The 18,247-nt window shown below is 48.6% G+C and overlaps 2 protein-coding genes across 2 annotated transcripts in view; one reads left to right on the plus strand and one right to left on the minus strand.

Moving 5' to 3' along the window:
- Positions 1–1,134, plus strand: part of KIF24 (kinesin family member 24) — a 40,998-nt gene extending 39,864 nt beyond the window's left edge. Inside the window, exon 13 of the mRNA XM_054987075.1 lies at positions 116–1,134. Within this exon, the coding sequence (XP_054843050.1) occupies positions 116–238 (123 nt within the window). The 3' untranslated portion in view covers positions 239–1,134. The remainder of the gene's footprint in view (positions 1–115) is intronic.
- A 4,027-nt stretch (positions 1,135–5,161) lies between these two features.
- The window catches only part of UBAP1 (ubiquitin associated protein 1), a 41,142-nt gene continuing 28,056 nt past the window's right edge, over positions 5,162–18,247 (minus strand). The window contains exons 3-7 of the mRNA XM_054987487.1: positions 15,898–16,022; positions 13,885–14,784; positions 8,522–8,722; positions 7,740–7,844; positions 5,162–6,414 (exon numbers count right to left, since the gene is read on the minus strand). Of these exons, the coding sequence (XP_054843462.1) occupies positions 6,274–6,414; positions 7,740–7,844; positions 8,522–8,722; positions 13,885–14,784; positions 15,898–16,022 (1,472 nt within the window). The 3' untranslated portion in view covers positions 5,162–6,273. The remainder of the gene's footprint in view (positions 6,415–7,739; positions 7,845–8,521; positions 8,723–13,884; positions 14,785–15,897; positions 16,023–18,247) is intronic.

Here is an 18,247-nt window from a genome sequence, read left to right on the forward strand (position 1 = left end):
CGGCAAGCCGCTCACTGCCCCGAACTGCAGCAGAACCGAATGAGCTGCTCCCTCTCTCGCCTCTGCCGCGTCCTCCCCATTTGCAGAGTCTCACTGTGTTCCTTTCCCCTCTTAGGATCTGGCAGACTTTGTGATGAAGCTGGAGGGGATCCTGCAGCTGCAATCGAAGTGCATCCAAAGAACAAGAACTCGGCTCCAGCCCCTTCTAGCTACGCTGCGGGGAGTGTCCCCAACTTAGCCAGGGTGTAGCGCTGCAGTGACCCAGCCCCGTAGCACCACCTTCCGTGGCCCACAGGCCCCAGCAGGGGACTTCGTCTGGTTAGTGTTTGTACTTGGCATAGAGACTGAGACCCTAATTTCAACTCAGGAAAACATTCAGCGGCAGGCAGAAGCCCTCCAAGCCCCAAATTCAATTCTGTACTCTCTAAAAGTCCCATCTGCACATCTGTCGATACATGATCGCAGCGCTATCTTCCTTCACGATGAGGGTTTTTTTTTTTTTTGGTACTGCAAAAGAAAACTCAGGGGAGGACCAGCCCCATTTCCAAGAAATGCCCTTGGGAAAAGTAGAGGTACAAAGGGGAAGGCTTTATACTCTGATTTCTTCAGTTGCTTTTATCTGCTGTTTATATGTTCAGGCTTGTCTGTCAGCCAGTTATCTCAGCCTCTCAGGACTGGGATGGGGAAGCACTTCTGTACCGTCGCTTGACAGATGGTGCAACAAGTCACATCGACACTGCTATAGAGCTTTTGCTATAAGGCAGGCTCTGCAGCTCGCCCAGCCAGTTCTGCCTTGGCTCTAAGCTGCTTTACACCGCAACACACCGGCAGAGACGGAAGCGTCACCCTCTTGTACAACACCAGCCCCTCATGACGTGTCTTGAGTGGCCCCATCTCTTTTTGAAAAGGGGATGCTGAGTGCAGAGAATTCAGCCCAAGCCCCCAGAGTGTCTGTTCACTCCCTAACACGGCTCATGGAAGGACAGAGCTTAGACCCAAACCTGCCAGGCCCACTCTGCTCTTGTGGCCATTTTAATGAGTAAAATACTCGAAGCTGAGTAGTTCTCACTTTGGGGGAGACTTGGTTTTACCTTGTTTTGAGAGATGAGCCCGTCTTGAGGAATTATGCAAATGTCTGCAAATTAAAGTGAATTCAGTTTGAATACACAACATGCATGTCTTTTTTATACTGTTTTGCTGAAATCATTTTACTCCAATTTTTTAAAAAATCCTGTTTCCCAGCCAGTGTTCTAAAGCATTTCAGAGAGTTCTGATCACATGGACTCCAGGTCTGACTGTAAAAGGAGCTCATAGTGAGGCAGAAGTAGCGATGAGTTCTTCCAGAGGCTCTTGTAGGACATGCTGCCCGTGAACAAATCTACTACTCTGCAACAGGGTTAGAAACGGCCTCCGGTTAGAGGGTCACGTAGGATGCTGTCACCATGCAGCAATCCCAATCAGACTTCAGCTGAAGTGAAGGAAGTTTGCCCAGCAACACCATCCACCGGCAAGTGGCAGCTGACAGCCCTTGCTGCTGACCCACATCGTGCTGCTAAACAAGTGAGAACGGAAGATTTATTTTCACTTACCGTGAAGCTTCCTTCTCGGTGGACCAGGAATGGGGAAGTCTGTACTTTTGGGAATGTGGCTCCTCCTCTTTGACGCAGGGTCAGCTGACTCTTTTGATCCCAGAGGGGAGGAGCTAGTTCCTGGTGTCTCCAGTTCGTTCTCAAGCCATGAGTCTTCAAATAACTGTACAAACTCTCAACAACATAATAGCCTCCTCCCCTTTCATTATGTCCTAATGTCAACTTCCTTAACACTATGTTAACTATGTACTCTTAGAAAGCTTGATTTTTTTTAAAAAAAATTAGGAAATGGTTATTTGCTGCCTAGTACCGTAAAATGAACCCTCCCTTTTTTGGGTAGATAGGACTGCCCCCCCCCTTCCTGGACCACCGAGAAGGAAGCTTCACAGTAAATGAAAACAAATCTTCCATTCTCCAGTGGTCCGAGGAGTGGGGCAGTCCGTATTTTTGGGACGTAACAAAGCAGTGTGCCCCAGGGAGGGTCGGTTGGACTCTGAGGTTAGAGGGTGTGTTGTAGAATCCTTCTTCCAAAGGCCGCCTCCGCCGAGGCTATCTTGTCTATTCTATAATGTTTGGTCAATTAATGCACCGACCTCCACGTTGCAGCTTTACATATCATGTCTAATGAGGGGAAGAATCTATATGGTGCAGAGGTTGCCGCTCCCCTAAGTGAGTGAGCTGTAATACCCTGGGGTGGTTCCAGGCTCTGTGCGCCAAGATGATACAACCCCTATTCCACCTGCTCAATGTAGAGGTAGATATGCTGTTACCCAGGGATGACTTCCTGAATGACAAAAACAGTGCCCCTGACTTCAACTGTTTTGGCCTGTCCCTATAAAAACTTAGTGCCCTATGGACATCAAGGCAATGCCACTCCCTTATCATGTGTGGGATTTGGGCAGAATGGAAGATTGGTTTTCGCTTACCGTGAAGCTTCCTTCTCGGTAGTCCAGGAGTGGGGCAGCCCGTACTATTGGGAACATAGCTCCTCCTCTCTGAAGCAGGGTCAGCCAACCCTTTTGATCCCAGAGGGGAGGGGCTCGTTCTCAAGCCGTGAGTCTTCAAATAACTGTACAAACTCTCAACAACGTAATAGGTGGGGAATCTCTCTAACCTTGGGGGATTGACCAGAGTGGTGCCCCGCAGGAATCTCCTAACATGCAGGTGTTGGGAGAGAATTCTACCCTTCTTAGAACCCCTAATCGCTGCGATAGCCGATATCTGACTTTTAAGGGTGCTGGTGGTAAGCCACTTATCCAGACCTTCCTGTAGGAACGAGAGAATGTCTTTAACTGGGACTTTTAGAGGATCCTTTCCCGTCCGCACACCAAACCCAAAAAACTCGCTAAGTATTATTGTAGCTCCTGTTTGTGAAGCTCTTCCTCAATGCTAGCATTGTATGGATCACTCTCTCTGTTCTCTCAACTGCTTGTGCTCAACCTCCAGGCTGAAAGATGTAATCGAGCTGGTTGAGGGCGTAGGATCATCCCTTATGTCAGCGAGTCCTTTCGTGGAGGAAGATGCCATGGGCCCGTGATCGATAAGTCTCACCAGCTCCTGGAACCATGCTCTCCTCGGCCAATAGGGTGCAATCAGTATTATCTCTGCTCGTTGCTGGACAATTTTTTGCACCACTGTTTGCTGTAGTAGTATCGGTGGGAAGGCACACAGCAACACGCAGGGCCACTCACAGCTCGGAGCGTCTGTTTCCCAAGCCTGAGGGTTCTCTTTTTCTCGGTATGTAATTTTGAGTTTACTGGTTCTGATTGCTTGCAAACAAGTCAATCTTTGCCTTTCTGAACCTCTGGCAGATTTTCTGGAATACCTCCTTGCATAACATCCATTCTGATTGATCCACTTTGTTCCTGCTTAGCCAATTGGCCACCGAGGTGGCCTGTCCAAGCACATGAATCTCCTTTATTGATCTGCGGTGTCTCTCCACCCACTTCATAACAACAGTGGTTTCTGTCGTTTGTTGCCGGGATCGCGGTTCTTTTGAGAACGCGGTCAGCGCCGTCCTGCTTGCCAGCAGGGCAGAAAAATGAGACGCCAGGAATGACCCCCCTCCCCTCCGGGATCAAAAGAGTCAACTGACCCTGCATCAGAGAGGAGGAGCGATGTCCCCAGAAGTACGGGCTGCCCCACTCCTCAGGCCACCGTAGAATTTCATTCTCTGTGCACTCTGGCCGTAGAGAATTGAGCCCCACTGCACAGGCTCAGCCAATGAGTTGCTCCCATTCCCCTTACCTGGATAAGAAATCCCACCACCTCTGCCGACCGACAGCTGAGCAGTGCCCATGGGTATGCTGTCTTTAGAATACGGCCTTCCTGAAATCCCACTACCTGTTCTAGCTGCAGCGCATGGCCTCCTTGCCTCCCCCTCGTTTCCTTCAAACACAAGGCAACCTGCTGTAGAGATACGGACCCAGTCCCCAGCATCAAGCCACCCTCATTAGGGTCAACCCAGCCACAACCCAGATCCCGGAAGCGACTCAAAGCAGAGAGGTTGAGGCCAGGCCAGAGAGGTAGTCAGCTAAACTGCAGCCTGGAAAAAGGAACTGGGCCACTTCCACAGGGTTGTGCTTTGTGGCCGTTCAGCATCACCCATCTGGAACCTGTTTCCAGTAAACTGCCTGCCACCATCACACCTGCAGGATTTATTAATATGATTGAGTGGCTTGTGCTACATGCTGCTTTTCGGTGTAAGTGGATTCCTAGCAACTAACTTGAAAAGGAAAGGCTCCCATCAGAGCATTCCATATATGGAAACCATGCCTGGATCAATGGATGGGGGCTTGGCTGTGCCTCCCCCCTCCAGCTCTCAGTAGCAGTGGATGACATGGGGGGGAGAGTGTTGGGGTGGCTGAGGCCTCCTCCTTCTTTCTGTTGTGCACTGAAGGTAACCCGTTAATACAGAAACGGAAGCTAAAGCCTCGTATCACAATAGCACATTTTTAAAGCACAAATCTTAGAGGTGTTGCAGTCCAGCTGCTTGCTACCTACCTTGGGTCACTCAGCAGTCAGTGTCTTTCTGGAGTGAAGTACGATCATTTCCGTGATGCCTTATAGTAAAAACGAGACAGGGACCAGTGATCCTGCAACAAACTGCTCAGTGTCTTCTAGCCTCTGAGTCAAGTTTTGAAGTACCAGCTGAAAAATAATTTGTATCACAAGGCATAATCTTTTCATTTATTCCTCTTCTCCAATTGCAAGCTCTCCATGCCATCTTCCCTACAGAGGACAGGGGTGGGGAAGGAAGCTTTAATTTCTAAAGCCATTCCCCTTCTGAGCGCGTCAAGTTCCTAACCCAGTTGCCTGGGAATTTACTGTGGCAGAGCTTCTGGATCCTTACTAAGGGCTTGAAACGTGTGACTCGCCCATCCCCAGGGATCTTCCCGTTAGCAAGGCCCCTGAACAGCCACCCTGTCCACCCAATGCTGCTGCCAGAACTACTGGAGAAAGGGACCGTGAGCTTTCCCCAGATCTTTACAGCGAATTCTTGGAGATTTAATAAGCTTTGTCTGTTTCAGACTCTGGAATTGCCAAGAACACAAGAGCAGGACACCGCGAGACACATTTTAAGGTTTTATTAGTATCCCCTTTCTTCAGAACCAAAATACTCAGCAAATTACTTCAGAGATTCATCGACTGCTTATATTTTATGCATTTAGATCTTTAACCATGTACAACATAATACACTTTTGTACTATCAAAATCAAACCAAAAGTCGGATTCCTATTACTAGATGTTAATAGATTAATGTGAGTATAGCGGGGGGGGGGGGGGGGAATGGAACCAATGCAGTGAATACTGAAAAGAAAGTGCTTGAAAGGTAGAGGACTTCCTGTTTCTCACACGGTATCGATTTTAAATTGTAGGTCAGCTGATTTTTCAGGAGGGCCCCTGCATAAATAAATAGAAGACCGGGGGGGGGGCAGGAGAGCCGGGAGGTTTCAGTCCCCACCCCGCCTCGCATTGGGCAGAGGATCTAAGGGGGTTTCACGGCTTACCTGTTCTGAGAATTTGGTTTTACTTTAAGGGCCAGCAAAGAGCAGGTAGGCGGGGCCAGAATGCCACAGGAAGAGGTACAAATTCTCTCTATGCATAGCGGCAGTTTCGGAACCAGTGTTGCACTAAGTTACACACTAACTTTCAACCAAGGACTCCCCCTCCCCCAGAATAAAACTGAAAATCCCATTGCACTCAAGGTAGACTTCTGTTCGTCTTGACTGTGAGTCCGTGTTTCAGTACGAGCAGACAAACAACGAAAGCAGCTTCAGGGAACCAAAAGAACTGTTCTTTTCAGAGCCGAGTTGATACTTCTCCGGTCAAGTCCAGTGCAAGAGTTACCAGGGGGTGGCAGTGGAGGGGAAAATGCAACTGGCCTGGCCTGACTATGTACAACTCCAGTCACGGTTCTTTGTGGCCTAGCCAAAAAAATAAAGAAGTGAGGGGGAGACACTCGGGAAAGGACACTTAAACTTTAATTGAAGGGTTCAGCTCTCTCTGCTGGGAACGGCCTACTCGCGCGTGGTGTGCCAACGGATTCGCTCTCTCCGCTTCCCGGCCACCTGGAAAGACAGGATTTTTGTGGCTGTCTTCTTCCCATGCCCACAGAGAGAGCCGCGTGATGATGGCAAGGGTCTGGTTGGCAGGGCCAAAGGTGGGCTCCTTTGCGCTCTCTTCAGCTGGCTCCTGCCCGGGTCATTAGATCTTCCAGTGCACCGTCCTGGTCATTCTTGTGTAATAATAAAACCTCTTTAATGTCTTTCAGTTCAAAGCCCATTTCTTTAAATTTACTCATTAGCTGGAGAAGTGCTGTTGTCTGAGAAAAGAAAGGGGGGTGGGTGGGACAGAAGTCTCCGTTAAAAGCTTTGCAGAAAGAGACCCTACCTAGCAGGGGAAAAGGTTTGGCTAAGAATCTGGATGCTTCTTCTAAGGAGTGGCCACTGAACACGACACAGCCCCAGTCAACCATCTCCAAGCTAAGAGGAAGATCTCCCTGGGAAGCCATGCAACCAAAAAGTCTCTCGCGTATAAAGCTTCAGAAAGACACTGTGCTCAGTTTTTAAGGTCACATTTGGAGCTCTTGAAAAGAATGAAGTCATCTTCAGGAAGGAAGATGACAAAACCTTGTCACATACAACAGCATCACTACTGTAGGATTTGGTCATCCAACTGGAGGCTCGGGGTTTTACGGCATGAACTGGGGCACTTAATATGCTCATCTTCCAGAGGAGTTAGCTGTGTTAGTCTGTAGTTGCAAAATAGTAAAATAGTCCAGTAGCACCTTTAAGACTAACCAACTTTATTGAAACATAAGCTTTCGGGAACCGCAGCTCTCTTCGTCAGATGCATCATCAGCTTTCGAGAAGCACAGCTCTCTTCGTCAGATGCCTCTAAGAGACTTGCGGTTCTCGAAAGCTGACGATGCATCTGACCAAGAGAGCTGTGTTTCTTGAAAGCTTATGCCTCAATAAAGTTGGTTAGTCTTAAAGGTGGTACTGGACTCTTTACTATTACGCTCATTGTGAACACCTGCTTGCTTGGAAGAGCCAAAGGCTGCGTTTACACCACAGCTAATCTCCTAATGCAACACGTTTGGTTATGCAGTCTGTTTATAGAGTGTGGCCATTTCTTCTCAAAGGATTTCTGGATGATTAATCAGCTTGTCCCACAGCGCCTGCTCAATAGGCCAGACCTCCTAGGGCTTTCCACAGAATTTCTGAAGACCCAGATCGGAAAACATTCAGAGAAAACTGGACTATGAATTCCTAAGAAAATCTCAGGCACAAACACATCCACCAGTTTCTTCTTCTCCCTTCCTATGTTAATGAGAAGTGAAAGGCAGGTGTTGAAATTCTAGAGAGAGAAGGGCTCCTTAGCAGGCTCACCATCCAAAGAGCTGTACAGTCCTTTTCTCGGACTTGGAGCATGGGAAGCGGACAGCCACCTACACCCAGACACGGGTGCATAAAGACCCAAGAGAAGTAAATTGCTTCTAGTCAGAATGCAAGAGCCTGGATTTGCTTACCACCCCTGTGAAAGCAGTACAAAGAAAACGAACAAGTCCAGCAGGCAGCACTGTGCTGATTCACAAAGCATTTCTACAGCCCTGTGCTGGAACTGTAGAGGCAGGTGAGCCCTTACCTCCTCCTCCTCTGAGCACTGATACATTTCCAAAGCAGCTTCTACAAGGAGTGGATCAAAGCCCTTCTCACAGAGCTGTCCGTGGACAAACAGATAGTCAAGAACCTGCCAGAAGAAAAGAAAAAAGGAACTGAGGCACCTTCTCTGCATGCTTCATCAGAGTCAGCACAATCCCAGTGACAGGATTTTTCTAAGCTCTCTAAACTCAGATTCTCTGGATTGGACCATGGCCACAGATTGTCCATGTGAAAAGCTTCGCCTGCCCCACCTGCAACCCACATTTATTGGGACCAGCATTTTATCTTCTCAAATGTCTAAGGCAGAGTATAAAAATCTGCATTTTTAGGATCTATTTTACACTGAACCTTTAAACCGCCCCAAATAAGCATTTTCAGAGCTCAGGCATCATTTTAAGTCTGCGACTGGCCATGAAGAGTCTCACACTCGGAGACACGTCAGCCCTGATTGGGCCACACCGTCAAGTTCTGGAAGTGTTTTCTGGCCAGCAGCGACTCCAGGTGCTGCTTCCTTCCACAGGACAACCGTGAGTTATCAGGCCCAGGCCCAGGAAGCAGAATGCTAGGCAAAGGGTCTGCCCTGCTGACATCGCATCCTAAAAGCCAGCCAAGGAAGCCTCCTCTGGAGGCTCGGCGGCCAATCGTTCCCTACCACTCAACCCTGGCCAAACTGACCCAACCTGACCCTTCCACCCAACCTGACCCTTCCTTTCCATGTCCCCAAATTACTTGAACAGCAAGACAGAGTTTATCAATGGCTTTCACCTGTTCTATGCTCTGCCCCTTCTTCTTCATAGCTTTCAGCACATCCTCGTAGGAGTAGCCCATGTTGACAACAGTCTCGACGCACTGCCGCTCGCGGGAGGAAAGGGCCTGCAGATCTTCTTCGTACGGGGGTCTGCCGGGCCATTTTGCACAGCTGGTGGCATTGGGCACTTTAGATGTCGAGAAACTTTGGTGAGTTACCTGGAGGGAAAGAGAGACGTTGGAATACACACGCCCAAGGGGAGCAGGGCAGGAGAAATCTTCATTCGTTCTTCATGCCAGCACATACCAGAGGACAAAGCTAGGCTTGGGTGTAAAATCAAGCCGTCACCCCCATGCACGGATTCGCGCTGTGTAGCCATAGGCATGTGCCTGTCATTGGCAGTTCCTCCCCTCTCATCAGTAAAACGGCAACTGTGATTTACTTGACAGTGTCGTTGAAAGAGCGAGAACCAGTGGCGACTGCAGAACTGTTTGCAAGTTACTGATCACCTTCAATTCTGATTCAGGAGGAAGACAATTCACTAGCCAGGGCTTTGCCAAACAGACAAGCATGTTAGGAGGCTGCCAAGCCACAGCTAAGAACAGGCAGCCTGCAGCCCAGTTTCGCACAGCCCATCTTATGCAATTCCAAAGGCTACGAAGCTTTTATAGAAGCATTTCTGTGTCTCCTAAAAAGGATGGCCCTGCACAAAAGGCTCTCTCATGTTATTCAGCTTCACCATGTTCAATAGTAGCCCACATTTACTATAGTCTCTCTTAATTCTGACATGTCTCTAGTTAAGCGGCAAGATTCTTGGTAATCACCACATTTTGCTCAAGCACTCTGCTAGTCAGTGAGGGTCTAGAGTGTTTCCAAGCACCTAAGACCCCCTTCCGTGCCTGGAAGCCCCAGATTAACAGAGTGCAGCTGGAATCTGAACGGGTTCTGTTGAAGAGGGAGGGCTGCATCATTTGACAACATCAAACACGATAATTAGAAAAGCCCGTTCAGATGCTGATGAAATCTATGCGTGGTGACTTGCCTCTTCCATTCGAACATGGAGCAAAAACCCTCACAGAAAAGCCTACCAAGCCAGCCTTTTCTCTAGAGTAACTACTTTGAAGATACTCCCACAGGTCCATTTCAGAGAGCTGCCTCTCAAGGGAAAATGAAAGAGCAGAAGAACTCAAAGCAGATTGCAATGAAAAATTTAAAGAGTACAACATTAGAGAAAAAGGTTTAGTGCTGAACAAGCAGCTGAGCAGCTAACCCCATCCTCAGTTAGGCTCTTGCCCAAACAACTCTGCCTTGCACAATGTTGTCAGGAAGGTTACTGCACAATATAGGCACCACCACTGAAAAAGCCAGTGCACAGGCAGAGGCTGATTTAGCAGGCAGACCCTCAGATGAACCCAACAAACACGCAGGTCCAACCCAGGGCAGACGGTCTTGCAAGCGTGTGTGCCAGGAAGGGAGAACTGGATGCAGAAACAGAAACGAAGCCGACATACTCAGCTAGTGAAGCAAGTTAATGCAGCTGCAAAACAGGCCTTCTGCTAACTCATTTAGCCACCTGGATCCTCGCCACAGTAATGTCACGGACTAGACCATTGTAATGCACTCTGTACCAGTCTCTCCTCAAAGTCAACTCAGAGACTCCATTTGATGCAGAACATTGCAGCTCTGTTATCACCGGGAGCTAGGCAGAGCAGGCATATTTCTCCCATTCTCCAGTCACTCCAATGGCTACCCATCAGTTACCAGGCTCAATTCAAGGTTTGGGCTACCACATACAAAACCCTTCATGGCCTTGGTCCCTCATATCTACAGGACCGCTTCTCTCCCGATGCTACACCACAGCAGCTTTGCTCATCTGTACGGGACCCTCTGCAGGTGCCACTGTGCCAATGGGCAAAATCAACAACGGACCCAGCACGTACACTCTCTGTTGTGGCACCTGTGCTATGGAAGAGCCTGCCTGTAATGTTAGGAGGGCTCCCACTTTCCTGGCTTTCTGCAAACTCTGCAAAACTGAATGATTCAAGAGAGTGTTTTTACACAGGTAGGAGGGCTGCACTGTAAGGAGACTGTTCAGAGATTCTTTGTTTAAGGGACAGGAGTTGTGGACCACACTACTGCATACCTACTGTGTAGCATCTCCATTATGCAATACGCCATGGCTAGTTGCTTATGCTTTGTTTCACCATCGTTTCATCTCTGGTTTCGGACTTCTGTTTGCATTCAAATGTCTGCAATCCATACCCTATTGCATTGTTACTGAACGTCTGAGCCACTGGTCGTACTGACTCACACTGTGTAATCCACCTTGAGCCTGAGAAAGGCAGACTATAAAGAACATAATAAAATAATGAGCAGGCCACAGGTGTAATACGGTACAGCACCTCTCTCTGGGTAGCAAACAAACCTGACGATCCATTCTGCAGCAGCGGTAGTTTCTAGACTATCCTCAAAGCAGCTCCGTGTACTGTTAAAACGAATCTAGCCTCAAGATTACCGCCATGTGGATCGGCGCGGCCAAACCAGCAGAGTCCAAGGAGGGAGCCAGTTTATGTGTGAGACGAGGCTGGAGAAGTCTCACTGTCTCCACTGGTTTCCCCCCACTGCCTGTTTCACTGTGCTGATTCTCCAGAAGCTCCTGGTTTTGACATGAAGTTTAAGAGGAGGCCAATACTAGGAGCGTCTGATCCCAGAGCACTTTCTTTCATAAGCTGATCCTAGGGCACAATCCATAAGAAGAGTCCTGCTGGATCACGCCAGCAGCCCATCTACCGGCCAACCAGGCACCGTGGAGAGCCAAAGGGGACATGCCAACACCTTTTCCTGGCTCTGCTTCGTAGGCCTGGGTTTCAGAAGTTTACGGCATCTAGGCATGGAGGTTCCCATTAGTCACCATGGCTAGTTGCTGTGGATGAACCCTCTCCTTCACAAATCTGGCTCATCCCCTTTCAAGGCCATCACTACATCCTCTGGGACTCATGGCTTCAAAGGGGGGGGGGTGTTAGACAGATCCACTGAGGCCAGGCCCAGCAGTGGCCGAAGGCACACAATACAGCCACCTTACTGAAGTTAAGCAGATCAGTTCTGACCAGTGACTGGATGACGAATCACCTGGGAACTCTGTCAAGTCATCGTCAGTTCCCTGAAGGGACAAAGACAGGAAATGAATAAAAGTACACACTTCTCCAAGTGGTCTCCGACTGGGTGTGAGAGGTGAGATGCCAAGCAGCAGGGCATTGCTCAGGGAGATTTCTACAGGGTGCTGAGAAGGGCCACGTTGTGAAGAAAAGATTTCCAGGGGAGAGTATGGGAGGAGTTTTAGCAATTGCTGGTGTTAATTACAGCTGAAAGCTCACAGCTAAGAGGTGAAGGAACGAAATAAAGGCATTTTAAAACTCTGACAATGTGCTTTGAGCCAGTGGGCTGGAGCTGGGCTTGATCCAGGAGCACAGATCTCATCTACAATGGAAGCATGGGCAGTCGCCCTCAGGAAGCCCTAGTTCACCTGTTTTGGGAAGGGACCCCCACTTGAGGCCTTCTGCAGGACCCCCCCCCCTTCTGCTTTGATGAACCAAGTGTGCTGCACCATCAGGATGAAGACCCCTGAGTCGCAGCTCTTCAGCTGTTTGCTTGCATTACTAAGCACAAAAATTGAAAAATGGAATAATGAAGGCTAGCCAAAAACAATGTATGTGGTGACCTGATGTTGCTGACTGACAGCCTTCTGCTTCCTCCTCAGATCTAAAATGGATCTCATTTATGGAAGTCTCTTCAAGACTCCCAACTTGGCCACCTCATTTCAAAGGTTCCCTGGAGGCAATCGCAGAGTTGAATCCAGGAGCACCTTAAAAAACAGCTAGATTTCTAGAGTTTGAGCTTTCAAGAGTCAGAGCTGAAAATGTCGGCTTTTGTCTCTCAGCCAACAGCCCGCACTGACTATGTAATCCACAAGACAGGCAGAGTCAACATGCCAGAGGAAAAACCAAGTCCTACAAGAAAGCAGATTCCCCCTAAAGAAGATTTACAAGTGGGTGGTACACAAAACTCTAGGGAAAGCTAATGAGAAAGGAGGTGAGCCATGGCTTCATTACAGGAAAAGTAGCAAAGTGACTCTCAAATCTAAGAGTCACTTATAGGAAGAGAGGCCTGATACGCCCTGGAAGTTATTTTTAAATCAGAGTTAAGCTTAATCCACAGAGACCAAGAACCAGGATAATCTCTACAGAGAAATCCACTCCCAACCCGCCGCAATGTTTCCGCTGGCTGGATGAGCGCTAACAGCCCCTTTCCAGGGACCCGTCTTCATTCCTTGGAGCAGAGAATACAAGAAGCCCAGGCCAGCATCACAGCATACTTTATATTTCCTACGCAGGCCAGCCAAAATCTACTCAAGCTGGAAACCAAGTAAACCTCACTAGCCACTCTCAAAAGCAGCAGGCTGTGTCCTGGCAGACCTGTTTCAGAAAGGGTGGTGCCTTCCCTGATCAGAAAAGGACCTTTTGGCAACTGAAGGAGGCTCACGGCATCAGAGGACAGCATCAATCCACCTTAGCAGAACCAATCCACACAACCCAACCTGCATCAGTAATGGAGCACCTGCAGCAGGAGTCCCAACGCGGTGTCTGTGGGCACCCTGACACCCACCAACAACTCTTTCCCAGCTACCCACCAAGTGTTTTTAGAAAGTAGGTGGCGCCAGAATTAGGCTTTTGATCAGCAGAACTTCTAATGGGCTGTGCAGATCTTTAAAAACTTGGCAGCTGCCTGCCACCACAGCACAAGCAGCTTCACTGCACGGCTGAAGCTGTGTGCAGACAAGAAAATATTTTAAAATAGTATGTTCGTTCATCTGTTAAACGGAGTTTCTGCCTGAAATGTTGACTAGTTACTATTCACGTTATGCATAACCTCACTCCCTAAACAGTTTGTGGTTGGCTCCGCCTCCCGTGGCAGCCATTTTGCAGTTGTGCCCACCATCCTGTGTCAGGATCCCAAAAGTGCCTGCAGGCTCAAAAAAAATGGGGACCTCTGAGCTGCAGGAAGGTGGGCGACAGGCTGAGGTTCCTTGGAGGCCAAGCAGGAGCTTTGGTAAGGCCAGCCTGTGGCATTCATTCAGTGTGTGAAGCAAACCATGCTGCAGACTGCACAATCCTAATCCTAGATTAGCAGCTATGGCTGCAAGACAGAAATCGCCCTGGCACCTTCAACACCAACAGAAGGGCAACCACACGATACAGAAACAAACCCACACACACAAATGCCCATTTGACGGGATCTTAAAGAGTCGCTTCCAATCTCTCCTTTTCCCACCACCCTCCCGGAGGGTGCCAAAGAGAAGCGTTCTGGCCTGCTGAGCACTTACCACTCTGCTTGTGGCGAATGTCGGAGTTCCTTCTGTACATGCTACTGAGGTGGGCTGGGAAGGCAGTCTAGACACTGCGGATAAAGTCTGTGTCTCTGGGCCACTGTCCACATTGAAGTCGGACAGCCCAGCCACGTGGTGCCCGTTTAGTTCACTGGCTCTGCTCTGTAAAGAGCGGAGAAAAGTGCCGTTGCGGAGGCAGGCAGCGCTGCGGTACGCACTCGTGAGCTTTGCCGTTTGCAGGTCACTCTCGTCCAAGTCGAGCTTTGGGAAGGAGAGAGATTTGATATTGCTCGCCGACGGAGAGAGGGACACTTTGGAAGACAGGGACGTCTTTTCGCAGCCCCCCAGCTGTGGCAAAGCAATAAGACCATTTGGTTTGTGGAGGGGCTTGAGGTCCAGTGTGGCCAGAACTTCCTGGTCCTGCAATACAGACTCAGGAGTCCCTTTGGGCATACTGTTGTCTAGCAGTTGGGCAACTCTCTGTCCCGTGGTACCCACATGGATCTCCAGAATGTTCTTCAGCTCCTCCTTGTCATCAATTGTTTTTAATTCCAGCTTGTCAAAGGGGTCTTCCTCGCACTCGAAATCTGCGGGGTTGAAGTCGGCCTTTGCGTGGGGTGGGCTCAGGACCTTTTGCTTCAGGGTGCTGTTGCTGGCTGGGGTCGGAGTCAAGATGTGGTTGTGATGCAGGCTAGCAAGGATGGGGTTGATGGGAGGCGGCATGGCCGCCCGAGGACAGCAGCCCTCCGAGAAGCCCGCTTGGCTCTGCTCCTCCAGGGCTGCCTTGGAGTTGACAAGGGCCTCCTCGGCGTTCCGTTCAGCCTCTTGCTGGGCCATCTGGATCCTCTTGATGTCCTCAGCCCACTCAATGGTCCTCCTTTCCAGGGAGAAGTCATACTGCAAGAGAAAAAAGCCAGAAAATCCAAGCCACCATCCTCTCTAAAGAAAAGGAGTGCAAGCTGCTACAAAGACATCCCAAGCACATGCAAAGGGAAGTCTTGGCTGTTCAATGCCAAGAAATAGCCCCTGTCCCTCTTAAGGTAAGGAAATAATTATGGCTAGGAAGCAATTCACATTCCCGAGCATGGGTTTGGGGCTGAAAACACACATACACCCCTTCGCGGGCAGCAGCCGCAAGTTTCTAGGCATCTGAATGACATTCTGCTACCCCAAAAGCCTCTCGGAAAATGTTACTGATCACTCTTCAGAACTCATGTACCCCAAGTGAAGAACGTATGCCGGCTATCTTTAATGGCACAATGTTTGCAGGACAGAGCTTGATATACAGTGGGGAAAGAGGAGTGCTCCAGTTCCTCCAGGAAGGAACATGGTCCAGGCTGGCCTGAAGTGGGGTGGGGGAGCTCTAGTTGCCCACGCCTGCCATAGGCTTGAAGAAAGAAATTTATACAAAGCAAAGGGGCCAAGGAGAGAATTCCGAACTGAAGTTTATTTCCTGACAATGTACAGCTGTTTTTTTTTTAAAAAAAAGACAACAACCTTGGTTTTACAACTTTGCAGGAAGAATAAAATAATCTTTCCCTGCCTTACTGGATACGGTTTGCCACAAATAGGATTAAACACCCCTTAATTTTATTACATTACAGTTTGGCAAGGGAAGTCAATGCATCTAATTTTATGTGTCAAGTTTAGAACAATTCTTAAGTACAGAAAAGTTTCTAAGATTGCAGCTTCTAGATATTCTGCTGTTGGTTCGGAACACGAGATAACTGTCTTTATGATCTTAGCTGCCATTTCTTGTTTTAGAGCCTCCTCTTTGTTATTTGGCTTTGCAGTAGATAGGGGCATGTGCAGGCAGCCTAAAAAATCTATTTTAAAGGACCTCAAAATATGGCCAATAATTCAACAGAATCAGTATGGGAATGGCCACACCTAAATTAATTTTTTGTAGATTTTGAGTCACTGGTTTGTTACTGATGCCCAGCACAAGCTCCATCAAGTTCAATGAGACTTACTGATCAGCGAGCGTCACCACCACAGGTTAAGACTCACCTGAGCTTCCCTTACAAGTTGCGGCGAGTCAGGCAAGCAGAAGCCGATGGGTAGGCCAACTTTAGCTGGGGCTTTAAACTTGTCTCCAATCTTAAATGGGACATCATCAAGGTAACTGAAGGGCCCTAACAGAAGGAGCAAAACATGCATCAGAGGCTGCACATTTACCAGTCAACACAAGAGACCTGTTTGGCCAGTCAGAGACCAAGCCCTGAATCAGAGTAATAAAAAAAAAACACCCTCATTTTGCACAGCACTAGACTCTGCAGCTACCCATGTTCTTTTATCGTCACAGGAACTCACCAAGTAAGCCGACCTCCTGTGTATCAGTGTTAAATTCTTATTGGTGAATGATTTGCTTGTGTTGCCTTCATAAGTGTGTATAAGAGCCAAGTCAGAACCAGGGGCATAGACAAGCCTGACCCTTCAGAATCAGTGGCCCCATTCCTTTAGTCCCTTGGCTACTCATGAACACTATTACAGACACGTTGGGTAGCCATGTTAGTCTGTCTGTAGCAGCGGAAAAGAGCAAGAGTCCAGTAGCCCCTATAAAACTAACAAAATTAGTGGTAGGGTAGAAGCTTTCGTGAGCCACAGCTGTTTTCCAATATTACAGGCAGTGATGTGAGTTTTCCGAAAAAACTGAATTGGAAAATATTCTGATTTAAATAATAAATTTAAATACCATTAGCAAAATTTAAACAACATTAGCAAAAGGCAGCAAACGTGCCACGTATAAGCCTGGTCCAGATACAAGCCCTGCGGTTTGTCCATGCTTCACATCCCACATTTAGCCCATCTTACATTTTTATGATGCAGCACAACAGCCCTGACAGTTATAGAAGAGGCTATATTTACATATATGGGGCAGAAAATTTTCCACAGAAAAATACTGCATTAGAAAATTTTCTGCCCATATCCCTGGTTACAGGGTGGCAGTAAGTGATTTGACATCTTTGAAAGATTATTCTCAAAAACCAACCTCCGCACACAGAGAAACTGGAAAAAAATACTCACAGGCCGAAACCCTAATTGTAAAATTTACTTCCATCTTTATCTGGGAGCATGAGAGCTTGTGACTAGGGAAGCCAAGCAGGTTTCGATCAGTGCATGGAAGAAAAGTTGCCTGGGACCCATTAAAATGGACTTCCCCCAAAGCCAAATGCACGTAATAAATATCACCAGGGCAAGAGATGCTGATCAGCGTTCAGGACAGGGTGGGTGGGGCAGGCCTGCTTGCTCTTTGACCTGCTCCAGGAGCTCTTTCTTGCCAGACAGACTTTACAGGGCCACTGGCACAAACACACACACACACACACACAAACAGTGCTGGCCTCTATACCTCCCGATTATAACTGCAAACCAGTAAAGAAAAGAGCAGGGACAGGACAGAGAAAGAAGCCGCTTTATGCTGAATCAGACCAGCGCTCCATCCACATCTGATGGGCTTCCCTGACTCTCAGGAAGGGGTCTTACGCATCACCTGCCATCTGGTCTTTCAAAGTGGTGAGGCCAGGGACTGAACCGGGGACACCCACAGGAAAAGCAGATGCTCTGCCCCGGAGCCACGCCCACTCCCCCTATTCTCTGCATAGGAAGCAGTCAGGCCACTGGCCCACCTAGACCAGTGTGGTCCATCCAAGGGCAGAGGTACTTCCCAGCCCTGCAACCCAAATCATTCCTACTGCCAGGGTCTGAATGCTCTGCCAGCCGCTGAGCGACACAGATGCCGGCCTCTGAGGTGGTGGCCCCTTCTGCGGTCTGCATGTGGCAATTGCATCTGCGGTATTCCCATGTGCAAATCTGGAAAAGCATCCGGTTCTTAACCGGAAAACTTCAAAGGGCGTATTCAGGAATCTCCTCCTCAACTATGCACCAGCACTCAGCTGCTTAGGATTTTTCCAGTCTAGCCCCTATATGGAACAAAATGAGTATGTACCAAAAAATCACACATATACACATACACCCTGCCCGCTTCTTCTCCATATATATTTTTGCTACTGTAATGTCTTTGTAAACTTGCATTTGTATAAAATAAACAAGAGTGCGCTGTACACGGACAAGGCATACTACCCGAGAGCACAGCACTGAACAGTCAGGCTGGAGAGAGGCCAAGGAGCTTCATAACTGCAGGGAAGGTGAGAGCCCAAATTTTCCCTCACCTGCATGAGAAGTTTGATAGGCCCACAGGAGGGGCTGTGGCTGAGTGGAAAAGTCTCCACTTCGCAAGCAGAAGGTCCCTGGTTCAATCCCCAACATCTCTAGCTAGAAAGATCAGGTGGATAGGCAGGGCTTTTTTTCAGCGGGAATGCAGTGGAATAGAGTTCTGGCACCTCTTAAAAATGATCAC

Source organism: Eublepharis macularius, chromosome 8 (genome assembly GCF_028583425.1).
Source record: "Eublepharis macularius isolate TG4126 chromosome 8, MPM_Emac_v1.0, whole genome shotgun sequence".
In the NCBI taxonomy this organism is placed as follows: domain Eukaryota; kingdom Metazoa; phylum Chordata; class Lepidosauria; order Squamata; family Eublepharidae; genus Eublepharis; species Eublepharis macularius.